General features: G+C 35.9%; 1 protein-coding gene across 4 annotated transcripts; it reads left to right on the top strand.

The window, feature by feature from the left end:
• Positions 1 to 1,632: 1,632 nt before the first annotated feature.
• LOC132160907 (microphthalmia-associated transcription factor-like) lies at positions 1,633 to 17,988 on the top strand. Of its 4 annotated transcripts, none has more exons than XM_059570649.1 (9): positions 1,636 to 1,857; positions 14,554 to 14,775; positions 15,375 to 15,470; positions 15,598 to 15,715; positions 15,863 to 15,955; positions 16,408 to 16,464; positions 16,592 to 16,667; positions 16,813 to 16,960; positions 17,351 to 17,988. In XM_059570649.1, exons 1-9 carry the CDS (start codon positions 1,819 to 1,821, stop codon positions 17,741 to 17,743), a joined length of 1,242 nt encoding a protein of 413 aa, XP_059426632.1. In that variant the 5' UTR covers positions 1,636 to 1,818; the 3' UTR covers positions 17,744 to 17,988. The 4 variants fall into 4 exon arrangements, with proteins under 4 accessions (XP_059426634.1, XP_059426632.1, XP_059426633.1 ...); XM_059570650.1 differs by lacking the exon at positions 1,636 to 1,857 and adding an exon at positions 13,983 to 14,141; XM_059570651.1 differs by lacking the exon at positions 15,863 to 15,955 and having other exon boundaries at positions 1,633 to 1,857.
• Positions 17,989 to 18,512: the final 524 nt, after the last annotated feature.

Below are 18,512 nucleotides of genomic sequence, written 5' to 3'. Positions count from 1 at the left end.
ATTCTCAGTTTTCCCTGGAGAACAGCAGGGCATCGTGAAAGCTAAAGTTAAATTATTGTAACAGAACAATATCACATTAAAACATTCAGCTTTGTTGGTCTTTTTTATGAGCTTTTAACTGAAGATCAAAGATTATGCAATCTATATTATACAGACCGACACCCTGATAGGCCTGAGGACAGGTTTATGGACTCCCAAACCTAGTTTGGATGCTTTGTTTTTCAGAGCTTACTCTGGACATTTGTAAGACTCAAGTTAAGATAAAACAATGTAAGACAAGTCCAAAACAGCTATAAAACATGGCAATGACCCACTATCATTTGGGACACATTTGGATAAGTTGCAACAGATATTTGGATTTCCATATAAATCTTACCCAGAAAAGAAGCGAGTACTAGAAGCATCTGCAAACATTATCTGGTTTCATACAATCCAGAAGCACACTTTCACCCACTCTGTCCACATATATAGACTTTGCACATTTCAACATCTCATCCATCTGATGCCGGATTTGCCATCATGCCTTTCTAAGGACACAGTCAAATTGGACTGACACCAGTGTCCTTAATGCAATAAGGGATCAATTATACGACACTGGGTCACACTTGCTCTGTAACTGAGTTGGTTTAATTGAATTGAACTGAATCCACATACCCCTCTGAGGCACTGCCAGCACCACTAAATGCAGAAGCTTTGAATTGATTTGTACTTCCAAGCTTAAAGATTACTGCAGACCCATAGAGAGAAATTGACAATCAGCTCCCTAAATCTTAGATCCAGGTGGAATCAAGTGTAGAAATTTAAAAAGACCCTTCTAAAAGAGCCAAAACTGACTCACTTCCCTAAAGTGCACACTTTCAAATTAGACTGCTGGAAACGTCAGCCCTGAACGTATACACATGGAATATTATCTTTTGTGGTCAGTCTTCCTTTGTTGTGCAACAGGAATGTGAGCCGGTTATCATATGGTGAACTTACTGGATTTACAACTATATCATATAACAGAATCATGTAGTGTTAAATTGAAAGTAACTGAAATTTGACATGGGCAGAAAGACAAAATGGCCCTAAACAACATACAGACAGAAATGCAATCGTGAGAAGGGGGATGGTGAGTGTTTAAAATGTGCTTCAATTAAGCACTTTACCCTAAAAACCTCTAGAGAGAGAGAAAGAGAAAAAAAAACTTGCTTTAAACTGGTAGTTGCACATTAAAAGCCTAGTTTCTATAGGCAAATCCATTAATTCACCCTAACTGGCAAATGAATCTGAGTACCAAATATGGAATTTTCTATATAAGTTAATAGCTTATTGGAAAAACTGATCTCATTTAATGCATTCATGCAACTGAACTGCCAGATTATAGTTAACACAATGCCTAACTCATTTTGTATGCATCTGTATTTGAAGGTGTGCATGTGCTTTAATCAGAAAAACAGCTAAAATATAATCACTTGCGGTGTAAATCCAATTTTGAACCACATGCACATAACAAAAAATTCCTTGCCTTTAAAAATGCAACCAGAGTATGCCTTAAATTTAATTTTGATTTAGCTAAATAACATCACCTGCTCCCGAAAACAACCCTTTCAAATGAAGAAAGCATTTCTTATCCTTCTTACATTTGGACAGAACTGCGTCCCCCTCACAGACTATCAGGATGTCACATGCTTCTGTCTCCTATTGTTTGTCTTTCTCAGGAAGCAGGAAGTTCAGAATCGGTGTCTGCAGAAGCGGTGGAGAAATTAGCTTTTTGATGGATTTCTGTCTTCCTTGGTCCTTTAAAATGAGCCTGGGTTTCTAATCAACAGCTTTCACATGTGTCAACAGGAAACAAGCACACACATGTTACTCCAGGTAGTCCCTTGAGTTTCGTTATTCAAGGTTTGAACAAGGCATAAAAGACTTGAAGTTTTTTATATTTGTGAAAAGCTAAAACTTTACAAAGAGTAACTGTGAGAATCAGCTATTATCAACCAGGAATATATGGTTTTTACATTGCAATCATCTATTGAAGGTTCACTAAGGAGAAGTCAGGTGCTCCTGGCAAAATTAGGCTTATACCCTGTATTTCACCACCAGAAACGCTTTCCGCACAGTTTAAATAACATATGTCTCTCTATGACCCTAGAGAATGAATAATAATCTGGTTATGTGTATTCCACATAAGTACAGTGACCATGGTTGCCACATGAGGTGAAGTTTCCGACATCAGTCGAGCTTTACGCACCGCGCGGTCGTCATTTATCAAACATTTATATAAAAGAAACTCAACTTCTTATCCTCAAGTTGTTATAAAATTGTATATACATTATCCCTAAGGCACAAAAAGGGGAAAACATGCAGAACACGCAGCCCTTTCAACAACGAGCGGAACTCACCTCTCTTTATTGTCGGTAGGTATTGTTGTGTTCAAGCCCCCAGGTTCGCGAGAATCTTTTGTCTTTTATGTTACCGGAGGCTAAAATGACTCTGTGGTCTCAGTGATTTCGCGTCCAAAGTCATGCACAAGGAAACCCCGATGCGTAAAATACAAGCAGCCGGTGATACAGTTCATGTCAGTTTTGTGAGGACACAGGCTCTATCGGAAGAGTCCCGTGTCCGTCGGTTCACTCGTTTACCCCTCCTCCGCCCCATCAGCTCCCTACAGTCAGTCCAGCCTGAGCAGATTTCCCTCTGCCGTTACCGTGGTGATGCGAACGCTATTGACGCAAGCGCGGGCTGAAACGACAGTGTCTGAAAATAAAATAAAATAAAATGAACGCATAGTGTCAGTGGGCTAAATGGTGTAGTCAAGAAGGTTTTTTGTTTTTTTTTGCAAGAAAATACGGCCTGTAAAAAGGCAACATAAGCTCATAAGAAGATCCTAAAGAACAGAGCACACATCAAAATCAAAATGAAACTAAAAGAAGAAAAAAATACACAAAAGAGAGAATAAAGAAAGAAAAAAGTAGAACTACACACAATCTTCTAATAGTTAGTCTTTAAATTAAAAATTTTACATCCAAAATTATTTTTGAAAATCAGAAAACAATGGCTTTGTTTTAAGGCACTTACATTTATGAATATAAAATGTGCCCAAAATGAAAATATTATTCTGTACAAATTGAGTATGTAAACGGAAAATAATATCAACAATGGGGAGCTACCAAATCAAATAATCAAATTATGTAAAGAAACTATTTATATACCAAATTGTGCCAAAGCTCTATGCTTTTTTTCTTTCTTTTGACATTTAGCCTTGTAATGTTGTTGTTTTGTCTATATTAAATTTTAAGACAATATGTGGCACATTAGCTAAATGCATATAAAAAACATAATAAAGTCGATTCATCTTTTGGTGAAAGGATCACAGTTTTTTCTTAGACCCTTTCTGTATCTTGGATATAGAAAAGGAGGAGTGTGAGATTGCCACCTCATCTTGTCCAGCTCTGTGATTTGACACATGGCTAGACAGCACTGCAAGGCCTGCTCACTCTCTAACATCCATTTTGATTCAGCTGATTATCCAGTGAGACGGGTTAATGAGCTCTCTGGACCTGTCATTGGAAAAAAGTTCCACTTCTCACCTCAGTGACCACAGCAAACGAGTGGACATTTTCACAACACACATTTGTTAATATTACAGGCCTGATGAAGGACATGTCATCTTGAACTTCATATTGATTTAAGGTCAAACATGTAACAGCAATTAGGCTTTTCTTCTAAAATCAAAAATACAAAGTTTTTTTTCTTGGTTTCAATAAGTGTAAACAGTCTTACTGATGACAAATTGTACCAACAACATGCACACAACTGATCACATATAGCCTATAGTCTATGCTACCAATCATCATATTTAAAATTTGCTTTGTCTACAAAAATGTGAGGTGTTTTTATATAGAGGTAAGCTTTCCATTTTAAAATGCCTTTTGATGCCCTAAATGGCAACGACTACAAAAAGCACAGGAAAAGAGAGAGAGAGAGAGAGAGAGAGAGCTTGTGAAAGAGGGAGGGAGAGCGATGGGGAAGGAAGGGAGTGTCAATGCTCAAAACAATAGAAAAGCTCTCAAAAACAGAAACAATATGCCTAGTATTGCAGGAAAATGGAATAAAGGAAAGAAGTGTGGCTTATGGCCAATATATTATAATATGATGGACTTTACAGATTTTAGTTTCACATCAAATTTACATACAAACAACAACAAAAATTAAGCACCCTTCTGTTACTGTCATATTGTCAATAATATAAACTAAAACATTGTTACATGATTCAGTATTAAAATACATACACTTGATGCCTTCAGAAAAACATATTTTACTGAATAAAGGACATATTCATGAATTCTCAGTACTGATATGTTAAACAACCAGAAATGCCACAGAGAAATATAAATAAATATATTAAATAGCCAAAACTGTGTTTGGTGCATGAATGTGGAAATGTATCAATTATATTCCACTACCCTGTTTTAAGAGAATAAAATGACCTGTGCAAAGACAATGGATTTCTGCTCCCATTTCCTCATGACAAGCTTTTGTTTACTGCCATCCAGTGGATAAAACATATAATGACTGGCCAGGTAGAAATGTTTAGCACCATCTGCTGGAGAGACATTTAATTAAAGGCTGAAAAAACAGATTTGGAAACCGTTCAGTCACCGCAAGCCCATTCAGATGCGTCACGGCAAGTTTGTTATAACGTTAACTACAATTGATGTTAATGATTAGCTAAATTACAGAGGATGGCATTAAAGACTTTTCTTCGGTTGGTTAAAACAGCTCGATTTATTTGAATTACCTTTCCCAAAAATGTGTAGTATGTGTAGTATACTGTCAAAATACTCAAACAGTTCCTTGCGAGGAAAGACCCATCTGACAAAAAGTTATATTTCATATAAAATTATCCATTAATTAAAAATCCTTCATTTCTGTTCATTTGTCAATCCATGCTCATAATGGATGTTTTTTGTGGTCCTCTAAGATAATGGGATGTGAATGTGGAGCAGGTGGCCATCTGTTGGACAGGCTAAAGACCAGCTGTGTTTGTGAGTCAAAATATTCAAATAGCCTATTTATTCCCTGTGTAAAAATGATCATGCCCTGTAAGAATTATGAATATACATCACAATTTCTTTCATTTGTTAGGTACACACCATCACAAATAGATAGATAGATAGATAGATAGATAGATAGATAGATAGATAGATAGATAGATAGATAGAAGATAGATATAGATTTAATAATTATTAAGTATTAGAGCAACACCCTAGCTTTAAGCCTAACGCTGATACTGTCAGAGATTTTACTGCAATGTCACAAGCGATGTAAGTTTTGATTGACATGATCTATCTATGAGCTAGACTATACAAGAAGCTTCCAGTTTGGCAGCGCTGCTCTGCTCTCCTCAGCCCAGCCCGAAAAGGCACAGTTTCATTTGAAAGGTATTTCTCTGGAGGCGGTTTGTAACATACCTGAACCCAGTAGCCCCAGTAGCTCATGTGTTTTCAGGTGTTTCTATGCTATTTCTGTATCTATGGATGAGTAAAGGTTTTGTAAGTTTTATGAATTTTGGCATTAGGTTTGGTTGCTGATAAGACATGTTCCACAGCCCTGAAGAGGGATGCCTTTATCGCTAATGTAAGAAAAGTGGATAAGCACTTACAACATACACAGATCATCACTTGTCACTTTGATTTTACATTTCTGTAGCTTTGTGAACTGACTAGTAGTTGCTGGAAATTCAGTGTTATAAAAGTTAATGGGTTGGAATTTGGTGCCTGCATGTTTTGCTCATAACTAAAATAACTTTTAAAAAAGATACATACATACATCCATTGTTTGATTTTTATTTTATGCTGTCCTGAGTTGTTCAAGACGGCTTCCTTTAAAGGATGTTGACTCATCAGGTGGAGGCCAGCCGAGAGTTTATTCAGTAGTTCACACATTTTGCCCATCGGCAAGGTCAAAGTACAGTATGTTTATTTTCCAATTTGGAGGAACTTTAAATTAGAGCGTCCTCTACAAGATAAATCCCACATTTGTCTTACCATTAAAGCTCAGAAGGTAAGGCCTTCTGTAGATAAGGACTATTTTGACCATTGTACATGTGTAACTTTTAAATTGCGGTCCAATTAAGTCATCTGTTTTTTGACATGAATGTGATATATCTCACAAAAAGTTGCTTTCTTAACTTGATCTTTGAGATACAGTGGTGCTACACTTGGATGTTCTGTGACAATCCCAGTTGTAGGATCTCGGCCTCCAAAGAAAATTCCAAGGACTGGATCTTAGGCTAAAGAATACTGATGTTAAAGACTAAACTGTGTTAAGTCCATATGGGGGATTATCTGTACTCAGTGAATTCCTCTCCTAATTTGTGCTGCGTTTCCAGACTTTTGGCGTTCAAAATGTTTAATCCTATTTGCTCCACTACACTGACATATTTTCATGGCTTTGATTTCTGGTTGGTCTGAGTGGACTACACAAGTGGATAGTGTGAATCTCACGCACAGACACTCAAAGCAGTTTCATTGGTGGCAAAAAGTACCCTTCTGACAGAAAGGAACTAGCTGAAAGGATCTGGTAAGAATTTTCTAATTTGTGTAAATTTGTGGAGAATATACTACAGTAATAGTGTATTATTTAGAAATTAACACAATTTTTGCAATGCTAGATTTGTTGTAATATTAAGATAACTTACACTAACAAAGGAATTTGATTAGGTAAAACAGGTGCCATCCATTTAGAGTTTGTGAAAATGGTGATTTCAAGTAATGTAAACTTGCATTTATTTATTTCAAATTTTATTTTATTACATATATATATATTAAAGTACATTTTTAATTCGAAAATGATTTTCATATTTTTTTGACATCTTTTGACATTTTTTTAATTCTTGCGTTTTCTCAATTGCATGCTCATAGAAACATTATCTTGGGCCCTGTGAGGAGGCTATTTATTATTATTATTACTGATTAAAAACTATGTATTATTATTATTATTATTACATTTATTTTATAAAAAATATCTCATTATATATTTATATATAATGAATAATATAACCTAACCCTAACAAAAAACTTTTAGCATTTTTACAATAAAAAAAAAAAAAAAATAATAATAAATCATATTGTTTTTACAAATAAGGATGTCCCTAAAATTTAGTTTTTTTTTCTAGGTTTAGCTCATTTCTGGGTAAAAATTTGTCCCCAAAATATGGTTAAGAACACACACATACTCTTACATATAGATTAGTCCATGTCTCCACAAGGCAGACTTTTTGTGAGGTACCAGGCAGAGACTGCCGAAGCAGAAAAGTGAAATTATTAAGCCCAGATGGGTTTGACCAAAGATTGAGTGAACCCTTAATTAGCTGGAGTACCTCTGACCTGACCAGAAATAAGCAAAGAATCAGCTCAGATACAAAGACAAAGGCAAACACAGTTCTGCCACACTAATTCAAGAAAGAATGCTTATAATTAGGGCGCTGTTCTCATTCTTCAAATTATTTAGAAAAAAATAAATCAGACTTCTGTGAAATGGTGACAGGTCAGGATCTTGCTAGATAACCTCATTAGCTGATTTACAAAAAAGAGGCAAAAGGTAAAAAAAGAAAATCTCAGCAAGACATTATTTTGCTTTGTGACACTGTGATCTGCTCACATAGCTTCACGTGACTGAATAAAACGCAATAAAGCTTGTTGCGTGCTATCATTGTAATAATTGCTCCAGTAAGATAGCCCTGCAAATGTTTTCAAAAACAGATGACTTTAAATGCCATCAGATTTCAGCCCCACGTGCGAATGGCTTGCCGTTGTGTGCTTGGCTCATTGGTGGTTGGGATGACCTTTAAGACTGCGATGCTTCAGGACTCTGTCCGTGTGCATACACAACTCCGGCTTTGTGTACCAGCTTCAGGAGATGATGAGGCTCGGGGCACTGTACTCTGTCAAAACCTAGACAGCAAAAAAAGAGCTTTTGTTCTATGAAGAAGAAAAAAATGGGCGGTCTGTTTCTGAGAAATAGTTTGTATTGGTTTGCTGGCAGGTTTATGGAGTTGTGTCAATTGTTCATTCAGAGGTTTTGGGTTGTAATGAAGCAAGATGACACATGCAAAGGTTTGTTCAATAATATATAAGCCTTTAGAACATACTGTGTACTTAGTTAAAAAACTAACTTAAATTTAACTTTGAGTATCACAGTAATAGCCAAAAAAGTTACCCTGAGACATACTCTGCACTTAATGTCTTCTTGGGCTGTAATGTAAATATGTGGTCTTATGAAAAACACAAGAAGCCGATACTTATGATTACTAGGTATATTATGATTACCCCTTTTAGTTTAGATGTTTTACTTTTCTTGTTAAAATAAAATGTTGCACTGTATGGAGCATATATAAAATAATTCCTTTGTCAAATTTACTGATCAAGGTCATATACTGAAATAATTTTTTAATGGGGTGCTGAAGAATTTAGAGAATTTATAAGATAACCTTACTTATTAATCCTCCATGCCACACAATGTTTACTGTACATGGAAACATTTAAAATGCTAGCTTTTTAAAAAAACAACAAATTTGTATAGTTGCTATAAAGAAGCCAATGATATTATGCTGTTTTAAGAATATTTTAGCAAGTTTTATTGAATAACACTATACAACTTTAAAAAAAATTGTTAGATAATGCTGACATTGAACATCATCATCTATATATTTACACAAAATCAAGAAATATTTGATATTATGCCATATGGCAGTTCTGTACAATAGTGCCTTTGCAGTAATGCATTTCCTAATTGGCATTTTAGAGTGTGGCATCAGTATTGCTATTTCAGTTATTGGTTTATTTGGAAGTGCTAGCAATAATTACATTTTACTTATGCATGTTTAAACAACTGCCACCTGTTCCAAGGAACTGCTCACAGCTTAATTCTATGGAAAGGTGTAGAAAACTTCTATCTAGAGAAACTCATCGAGTTGCCATATGGCTTTTTATTTATTTTATTTATTCTTTTTAAATTCATTTAGTTTTAAAATATATTTTATCTATTGTTGATAAAAAGATCTAATAGCTCACTTTTGTCTATGAAGAGTCTTCTAACTTACATTGTCCTCTTTATTAGCCATAAGGCTTTCTGCAGATCTGTTGGATAATCTTAGACTTGTGAGCAGTGTATTATTCACTTTCATAAGAGTGACTAGTTGTCTTTTATTTCTATATGTGTCTGACTATAAAGTTATCATTCATTCTGTTTTTGGCCTGTGTGGCCTCTGACACCATGACAAATATTTGTGCTCTCAACGCCCACATTATGGTACACTGTGTATTCAGTTTTGCCCTGGCCCACCAACTGTCAAAACGGGTCCATCTTGGAGTTTTATTGAATTCATATCAGATTCGACTTGGGACAGTATTCCAGCTGCACACATAAGCAGTATTGTCTGTCATGTAAGCAAGTGCATTTTTGTAATCCCTCGTCAATGGTCCAAGTGTTGCCCATTCTGGTCCGACTCTGGTACATTCTTGTTAATGCCTCTTGCCACAGGCCTAAAAGCACATTGCACGAATGTGGCTGGAGAAAAGCTGCTCTTTTGTCTCAGACCCCTCCTCTTGAGCTGCGTGTCTTCATCATGGCCTGTTATACGTAATGTGCATGTCTCTTCACTAAGGGAAAATGTTAATTCACACCCCTCAGGCTTGCATTTAAACCTAATGCACACACACACACACACACACACATATACACACGAAACACACACACATGCACACGCACACACACGCACACGCACACACGCATACACGCACACACACACATACAAAGCAATAAATACTTTGTGTGTTTAGTTATAGCACATGCAAATTAATTGTTTCACGCTTTCAGTGGCTCCAAAAGTATTTGGACCAATAAGCCATGCTTAATAATGTTTGAATGTCATTGCATTAGATAACAAAATATCAAACCAAGTAGCAACTGTGACCAATGCAATTTTTTATATTTTTGTCATCTCCTTTAACCAAATTATCCCAAGGTGATTTTTAGTGCATGTATTGTCCAACCAGAAAGAGTCTTACGGAGGCTTGCACATGACACGCAGAAAAAAATATAAGGCTAAATCGTGTGCACGATTTACTAATTCGTTCCCTCAATGTACTAAAACATGCACACGATTTAGCAAATCGAGCGAACGCAATAGTAAATCAAGGGAACGCAATAGTAAATCGAGGGAACGCAATAGTAATCGTGTGCACGTTTTAGTAATTTGAGGGAACGAATTAGTAAATTGTGCCCGCAATTTATTTATTTTTTCTTGCATGTTATGTGCGGGGCTCCGTAGAGTCTAAATACAGTACCTTTTGTCTTTTATTGTAATAGTATATGAAGTGAAGTGAAAGTGACATACAGCCAAGTATGGTGACCCATACTAGGAATTCGTGCTCTGCTTTTAACCCATCCAAAGAGCACACACACAGCAGTGAACACACACACCGTGAACACACACCCGGAGCAGTGGGCAGCCATTTATGCTGCGGCGCCCAATCTGTTGTTTTACAATGTAAACGGCTTGTGAATTTGCTTAAGTCTTCTTATGGTTTCTTTCTTAACATAAATGCCACTTGGTGATATATATTTTTTGACACACTCACGTTTTCTTTGATATGTATGCACATGCATCTTACAAGCTTGCACGCATCCATAAATGCACACATTTTCTTTTTTCAGAAATGCGCTCTAATACATACAGTACAGAGTGTCTGTTGTTTTCAATGAGCTGCATGTTGGTTATGTACATTTTTTGTGCAGTTCAGATCATTCTACTCTCCCCACTTTCACCACTACATAAGATGTCAGAACTTTGCCCCCTTAATTGACCTTTATGGTCTTTAAGTTGACATAAATGTTCAGATTTGCCATGAACTAATGGCTACAGATTAGTTATTTTCAAAAAAGTTTAGTGTGGAATGGATGGTTCTCTTTTTTTATGTCAGGCAACGCTGCTTCTCTGCAAACAGTTTTTTTTTTTTTATACACACAGAAATAAGTGTTACGGTTGTCACACAGGACTTCAAACATCATAAATTAGTGTAAATCTTTCCAGTAAAATGATTCATCCCATTGTAGCTTCAATAGATCTTCAAAAAGATTGAAATCAAGACTTACACAAAGTTGCATTGCATTTCGTCTTTAAGCAAATTGCATATAATTATATATAGTTCATATTAGCCATAATATAATTCTAAAATGACTAATAATATAACCACATTTTTAAAGGTCAAATTTTACTTTAATAATAATAATAATAATAAAGGCACATTCTAGACCTCCTGTCCCAAAGGCAACTTAGTAAAGCCACAGGTTTGAGTTATTAACAAGCTTGACTTTATCAGACCCTCGTCTGAAATCAAGGGGGTAAGAGGATCAGAGCTGGCCTGTTTTAGTATGGCTTTTTGAGGTATTGCATTTTGACTGAACATTTCGATCAGATGGTTAAGGAAGCAGCAGGAAAAGAAATTGGCAGTTTGAGACTTTAGCTCTAGTGTAGAAAACAACAACAACAACAAACATAATGGAAGCATTTAGTCTGTGGTGAATTATTTTATTTTATTTTTATTTTATTTATTACATTTAGTAATAACAGTTCAGTTTATACATCTTTTTTTTTTAAATGAAAAATTAAATAAGTGTTCATGATCATTTTAATGGATTTAATCGTTGCTTACGTATAGTGTTACTGTATCTCTTTTAATGAACAGCACCCAACATAACTGCACTTTAGCAGCCTCAAATCACCAATAAAATGTCACCAACTCCTCAAGGACACAGTTTACTATTGACTATTACCTCCCTCAGCCATTCTCCTATGAGAAGATGATAGAACTGTTTATGAATATCTCCATAGACACAGTAGCTGTTGTCATTTAGAGAATACTGCTTCTCTTCAGCAGGAACGGTTTAATGAACCCTAATGTTTTAGGGCAAAGAAGGATAGTATAGAGAGAGTAAAGAGAAGTACAAAGACTTTCCCATATGTTATAAGAAAAACAAAAGCATTCTTATATACCCTGACTGAACTAAATGAATCTGCTATCTACAGAATCCACATGCGACTCATTTTATGATGTCTGGCTTCCTTTAAATAGGAACACATATATAAACACATACACATTATGCAAAGGATCAGAAGCACCTAATATTTTAAGATTTTTTCCCTTAAATTCAGTTGGCACAAAATAAATAAATAAATAAACTGAAGTTATTATGAAAGCAACGACTATTTGCACTTGTGCTTGTGCATATGCCCACAATCTGTTTTAATCTATGAATCCATAAAAATCCAAGAATGATTTATTTTGCTTCAGGGACTCTTCAAAACAATCATTACATTGTGGTGACAAATAATGTCCCTATAGACTACCAGAAGGGCATGTTCAGTTTTCAGCGTGTATGTGTCTCGTGGTGTCATTATGTACATAATAGCAATACTTTACAATGTGTAATAAATCACGCAGCTCCTATGCTTGTCTGTTTTTAAAGCATGCCTTAAGTTAAATAGCGTGAAATGTGGTATTGATTCATAATTAGAAAGGAAACTAAAATTTACAGGGACGGGACAGTTTCATCTCTAAACAGGTTTATTGAGTAGGTTCTACATTACATCACTGGGCAGCATTCCTTATAGTCTCCCCCTTAACAGAATGTGTGTAATCTGACCATCACCAAACACAGATGCTGGTTTAATGCTTTAATAGTATATAGTCCTAGTCCAGAGAGTGGGCTCAGTCTCAGCTGTACACGTGCTAGGACTGATGATGTCGCTAATGCGAGGTCTTCATCGCAGGGATGTCTGAATTACCCCTCTGTTTGACTTCTAAAAAAGAATGTTGCTTTTTAAGACATCCAAATGACTATGCAAACAGTGGGGAGGAGGGTTGTGAAAGTGCAAATCAAATGAAAATAAAGTTTTTAGGTGTGGGTGTGTGGGGGGATAATTAAGAGGAATAGGATTTGCTCATAATACTGAGGTGAAAAAGTGTTCTCTAAGCCCCCACCCCCCACCCCCGCCCACATATTGTGAAGTTTTTCATGTTAGTGTTGACTTATTTCCATATAGAGCTCCAAAAACATTAATTATCCTTCAGTGGCATTTTTTCTTCTTCACAGAAACTATTCTTTTTAAACAGCATTTAAAAGAAGAACATCTGTAAATACTATGTGATGTAAATTAATAAAGGTTAGAAATATTAGATAAGAGCAGGTCATAGGCATGTATAAACAATTTTAATTTGTGTTTGCATCTCTTGGATATCTACCCTATGCATGCATGTGCTTTGTGCAAATGTGTAAAAGACACAAAAATGGTTATGTAAGTGATAATTAAATTTTTGGAACAACATTTCAATGATTTTTCCACATGCCATTTGTATGGTTTTCTAAGCTTTGTGTGTGTGTGTGTGTGTGTGTGTGAGTATATTTTTGTGCGGATGTATGAAACCAAATTGAGCTACTTAAACATTTTAAGAAGTGGTTAATTGAGGATTATTATTTTCAGAACATTTTGTATATCCAACAGCTCTTCATAAACACAAAGTCCCAATCCAGTGGTTCAATCGGATATGAATTGTACCTCTGTGAGTTTGTTTGTGCGCACTTACATACGTGTGCACGATATTTCAACCTTTAAAACCAAAGGCCCATCAGGCAACAAAGTTCTCTTTCCTTTCTTTCCCCCTTCAAGATTTCAGAGATAACGCCATCTTAAACTGTCTTGTTTTTAGACTAACAGTGGCAGTGATTGTATGCCGGATGCTGAGAACAAACAATGTTTTATGCAGGATGAGTGGAACTAAAGATTAAACGTTAGTTAGCCGTAAGCCAGTTTCAGTTTAGACACTAGTAACCTATCGTTTCAATGGTCCTTTTGTGGAAATGGACTGGTGACGTCAAATGAACTCTATAAAGGCATAAATTCATCGTTTTGGTAAAAAAAACAATATGAGAACAGCAACCCCCTCCCAGCCCCTTAAATACATTTTCAGTCTTTTCTTTGGCATTGATATCTTCAACTGGCCGAGACGACTGGAATCCACAAAGGGAATATTTTTTTAAGCTAACAAATAATCTTGTTTAACATGTTGGAGATGCTAGAGTACAGTCACTACCAGGTGAGACGAAACTTGATCAAGAACAGACATAGTTCATATTATGTTTTAAAATATTGCGGAATTGATTGAATTTGTTATTGACTGTTTATCCTAATGTGTTTCCTTAATTTTTTCTTTCGCTGACTCACAGCCAAGCATATGTGTTTTGTCTTTTTTAGCATGCTTGCAGTATTTGTACTATAATAAAATAAGCTATAATAAAATTATTTACTGTATGCAATGCATTTAGTCCAAATATGAGCTACTTTTCTGTAAACAAACACACACACACACACACACACACACATATATATATATATATATATATTAAGCTAAAAAGAAATTAGTCTCATGCACAAATAACATACAGTATTGGTAAGTTTCTGAATGTCTGTCCGACTGTATCTGCATCATGTCTCGGTTTGTGACTCAGGTGCAGACCCACCTGGAGAGCCCATCCAAGTACCACATCCAGCAGACCCAGAGGCAGCAGGTAAAGCATTACCTGTCCAGTGCACTGGGAGCCAAGCTAAGCCCACAGGCCAGCACAGGGCCCGGCCCCAGCCAGCCCACAGAGCACGGCATGCCCCCTGGACCAGGAGCCAGTGCTCCTAATAGCCCTATGGCCCTTCTCACCCTCAACTGTGAGAAAGAGGTAGATGCAAAAGCTGGCATCGCCAGTTATGTCAATCAGATTTTTTTCAAATAACATTTTATCAAATTATTGTGTCAAAATATGGTGAATACAGTGACAAGATTGCAATATTTTAATTAATTCCTGTGATGGAAAAGCTAAATATATATATATATATACATACATACATATACATATATACATACACACACATGCACACATATACATGCACATATATACAAATATGACACTGCCCAAACTTTTGAATGATAATGTACATCACTCTACCAAGGCTGAAAATGAGTATTAAGTAACTGTTATTTAATTTGCACAACTAAAAAGTTTCTCATTTCTTCGGTTGATTGATGACGGCATAGTAGAGCCTTTGATCTAAAGTACATCAGTGCTGTAAGGGTTACTAGGAAAGTAAAAATTGCCAGCTAGGAAACAAATCACAGAAGTTCTTAGAAATTATTCATGTATTTTTTTTTTATTGTCAATAACTAGTTTAACTTTTTATTTTTTATTTTATTTTTTTTGCCAGGGTATGACTTCATTACTAACGAAAGTGATGTAAACACATTATGCTCTTGCTTTATATAATATTTAAATTGTTACAGATGGACGATGTAATTGAAGACATCATAAGTTTGGAATCAAGCTACAATGATGACATTCTAGGATTCATGGATGCAGGACTTCAAATGACTAATACGGTAAAAGGACTAATATATGATCAGGATTGTAGTGTATCGTGCACATTTATGTTCAAGATTCATATAATCACCTGAACAGTCAGCACATGCATTGAAATCTATGTGTTTATGGTTTATTATTTTTCAGATTCCAGTTTCTTCAAACCTGTTGGACATGTACAACACTCATGCTCTTCCTCCAACTGGGGTTACCATTAACCAATCCTGCTCATCTAACCTGCCGGCCGTCAAAAGGGAATTATCCGGTAAAATTACATTATCTTATAATTAATGCTTATGAAAACTTTTAGTTACCATGTCAGAACCCACTATTCTAAGGAATAGTAAAAGTATCCATATTGTGTGCAGTTCCGAATGCAAAATATCAATGAAAAGTATATTGTATTAAATAGTTACCCCAGCACCTGGCATGATGCACATAATGGACAAGCCTGGATCATGTGGCACGTTTGACACTTATCAAAGACCTGAAGGCTTTCCAGTAGGTATGTTTCCCTTTCCTCAGCCTCTGAAGGCACTAAGCATGAAAAAAGAGATTTGTGAGACTGTATATTTATGTCCAGAACATATTATTCGATTACCTTTCATGCGTCAACAAGTTTTACATTTGAAATTACATTTACATACATATTAACTGAACACAGTCTAAAAACTAAAAGACAGACAAGACAGTAAATGCACACAATATGGACACTTGATTGATAAACATGCTCCACACAAACTCACATTTGAACTTAATTTTTACGTTTTTAAATACTGACAGTTTTACATGTAATTGAAAATGTTCTACACAGTAATACATTAGATTACACTGGCGCACTAGCGATGCAAATGTGAACTCTGCCTTTTTGTAGAGTTTTATAGCTTTGATTTTAAAACTGTGCAGTTATGTAATTATGAAGAAAGTTGTTTCAGTTAATATAATTATGGATTTCAGAAGCAGAGGTCAGAGCCTTGGTAAAAGAGAGACAAAAGAAAGACAACCACAACCTCAGTGAGTCTGATAATTATATATTTGTTTGCATGAACACTTTTTGGGATATTTTTAAATGTCAAGTGTAATATAATAGAATATTAATTATAATAATGTCTAATCTTTATTGGCTTTTCCATCCATACAGTTGAAAGAAGGCGGCGTTTTAATATAAATGACAGAATTAAGGAGCTGGGGACATTAATTCCCAAGTCAAATGATCCGTAAGTCTCTAAAATATAAACATTGGTTTAAAATTACTTACATGCTGTATTTATACTGTAATTTCAGTCAGTTTTATACCAATATGTATAAATTTAGTGGTTGCACACAGATTAGGCATAACTGTCTGTATCTCACTTTTTTCAGAGACATGAGGTGGAATAAGGGCACCATACTGAAAGCTTCAGTGGATTATATTAGGAAACTGCAGAAAGAGCAGCAAAAAGCAAAAGAGCTGGAAAACAGACAAAAGAGACTAGAACATGCAAACAGACATCTACTCCTTCGTATTCAGGTAAACCAATCAATAAACAAAAGCTCACAAAACAAACTGTGATTGGTTAAAAGCTTATTTCAGTCACATAATCAGTTTTTGTGGACAATGTTTCGACATGCCCTTTGACAAAACGCTTTTTTAATTAGATGGCGAAATGCCAAGTGTAACATTGCTTTGAAAGCTTATAAAGTATGCTCATGCTTCAGCTGCATGAAATTCCAAAGTTACACTCGAGTAATTGATTACGGGGAATTTCCCTCATGTGTCATTCCGACACATACGGCATTTGGTTCACAATACCCCTACTGTTTACACACAACTTTTCAAGCACACATACATTTTTTTAGTAATGTACTACTGCATGTTATGCTAAAGTGTGTGTATTTGTCATTTCTGGTTTGTGTCCAGGAGCTTGAGATGCAAGCCCGCGCTCATGGACTCGCTGTTGTAGCCTCTCCCAGCCTTTATTCCTCCGAACTGGTTGCTCGAGCCATCAAACAAGAGCCTGGAATGGGGGACTGCACGTCTGATTTGTACCCACACCTCCCCAGTCCTGACCTGTCCCGTCCCACCACTCTGGACCTCAACAACGGCACCATCAGCTACAACGACAGCCCAACGGAAGAAGGGGAACCGGGGGTCTACGACAGCCCCAACAAGGCCTCAGCCAAGCTGGACATGCTCATGGACAACAACCTTTCTCCAGTGGGCAGCAGTGACCCCCTGCTGTCCTCCGGCTCCCCCATCCCATCCAGCAGCAGCGGCAGCAGCAGTATGGATGAACATGAAAATGGCTGTTAGCATTGTGAACAAACTTTGATGAACCAAAGTTAGATGATTAGATGTTTCTTTGTATAAAGATATGTTATCTGAGATTACCAATGTTACATTCAGATAGTTTGGTTTCAATCCAGAACGTGTAACATGAAGAGCAAAATTACATTTCAGTACTTATCTTGTATTTTAGAATATTATATATTTTTTTCATTTATCATGTTGGAGTTTACTAGTTTTAATAGTTTGATGATTTATGAAGGATTTCTATAGAACAACAGACATATCTACAGGAGAAATATTCACAGAGGTCTGGTAATTGTTGATGTAATGTAATTTAGGAAGTCCAATCTTCAGCTATAACACTGAAATACTTTACTTTGTTCCTCATCCCACCATGAGAAAGTAGGAATTTTGAACACTTTAAGGTGATGATACACGGGGCAACTTTGTGATCAATGTTGCCGAGTGATGTACCTTGGGCACTTTTCCATTGAGAATGGGCAACAAATCTGAATGAAATAGAAGAGAGAATAGATCTGAACAACGGATGTTGATCTATCCTTAAAGAAAATATCCTTTATAATATCTCAACTTTTTTTTTTTTTTTTTTACTTAAACCTAGCTTAATTTTTCAGAACAGTATGTACTTTTGCACAACATGGTGGGTATTGTGTTCAGGCACTGTTTTTAGTGATTACTGACTGTTCAATCACTTAGTGTTGGACAGTTTGGACAGGATACTAACATTATCAGTTAAAGTATTAAAAATCATGTCAAAATCGTGATTGACAAA

This window comes from Carassius carassius, chromosome 17 (genome assembly GCF_963082965.1).
Source record: "Carassius carassius chromosome 17, fCarCar2.1, whole genome shotgun sequence".
Taxonomy (NCBI): domain Eukaryota; kingdom Metazoa; phylum Chordata; class Actinopteri; order Cypriniformes; family Cyprinidae; genus Carassius; species Carassius carassius.
The sequence above is the reverse complement of the archived record's forward strand: the minus strand, read 5'-3'. Positions and strand labels throughout refer to the sequence as shown.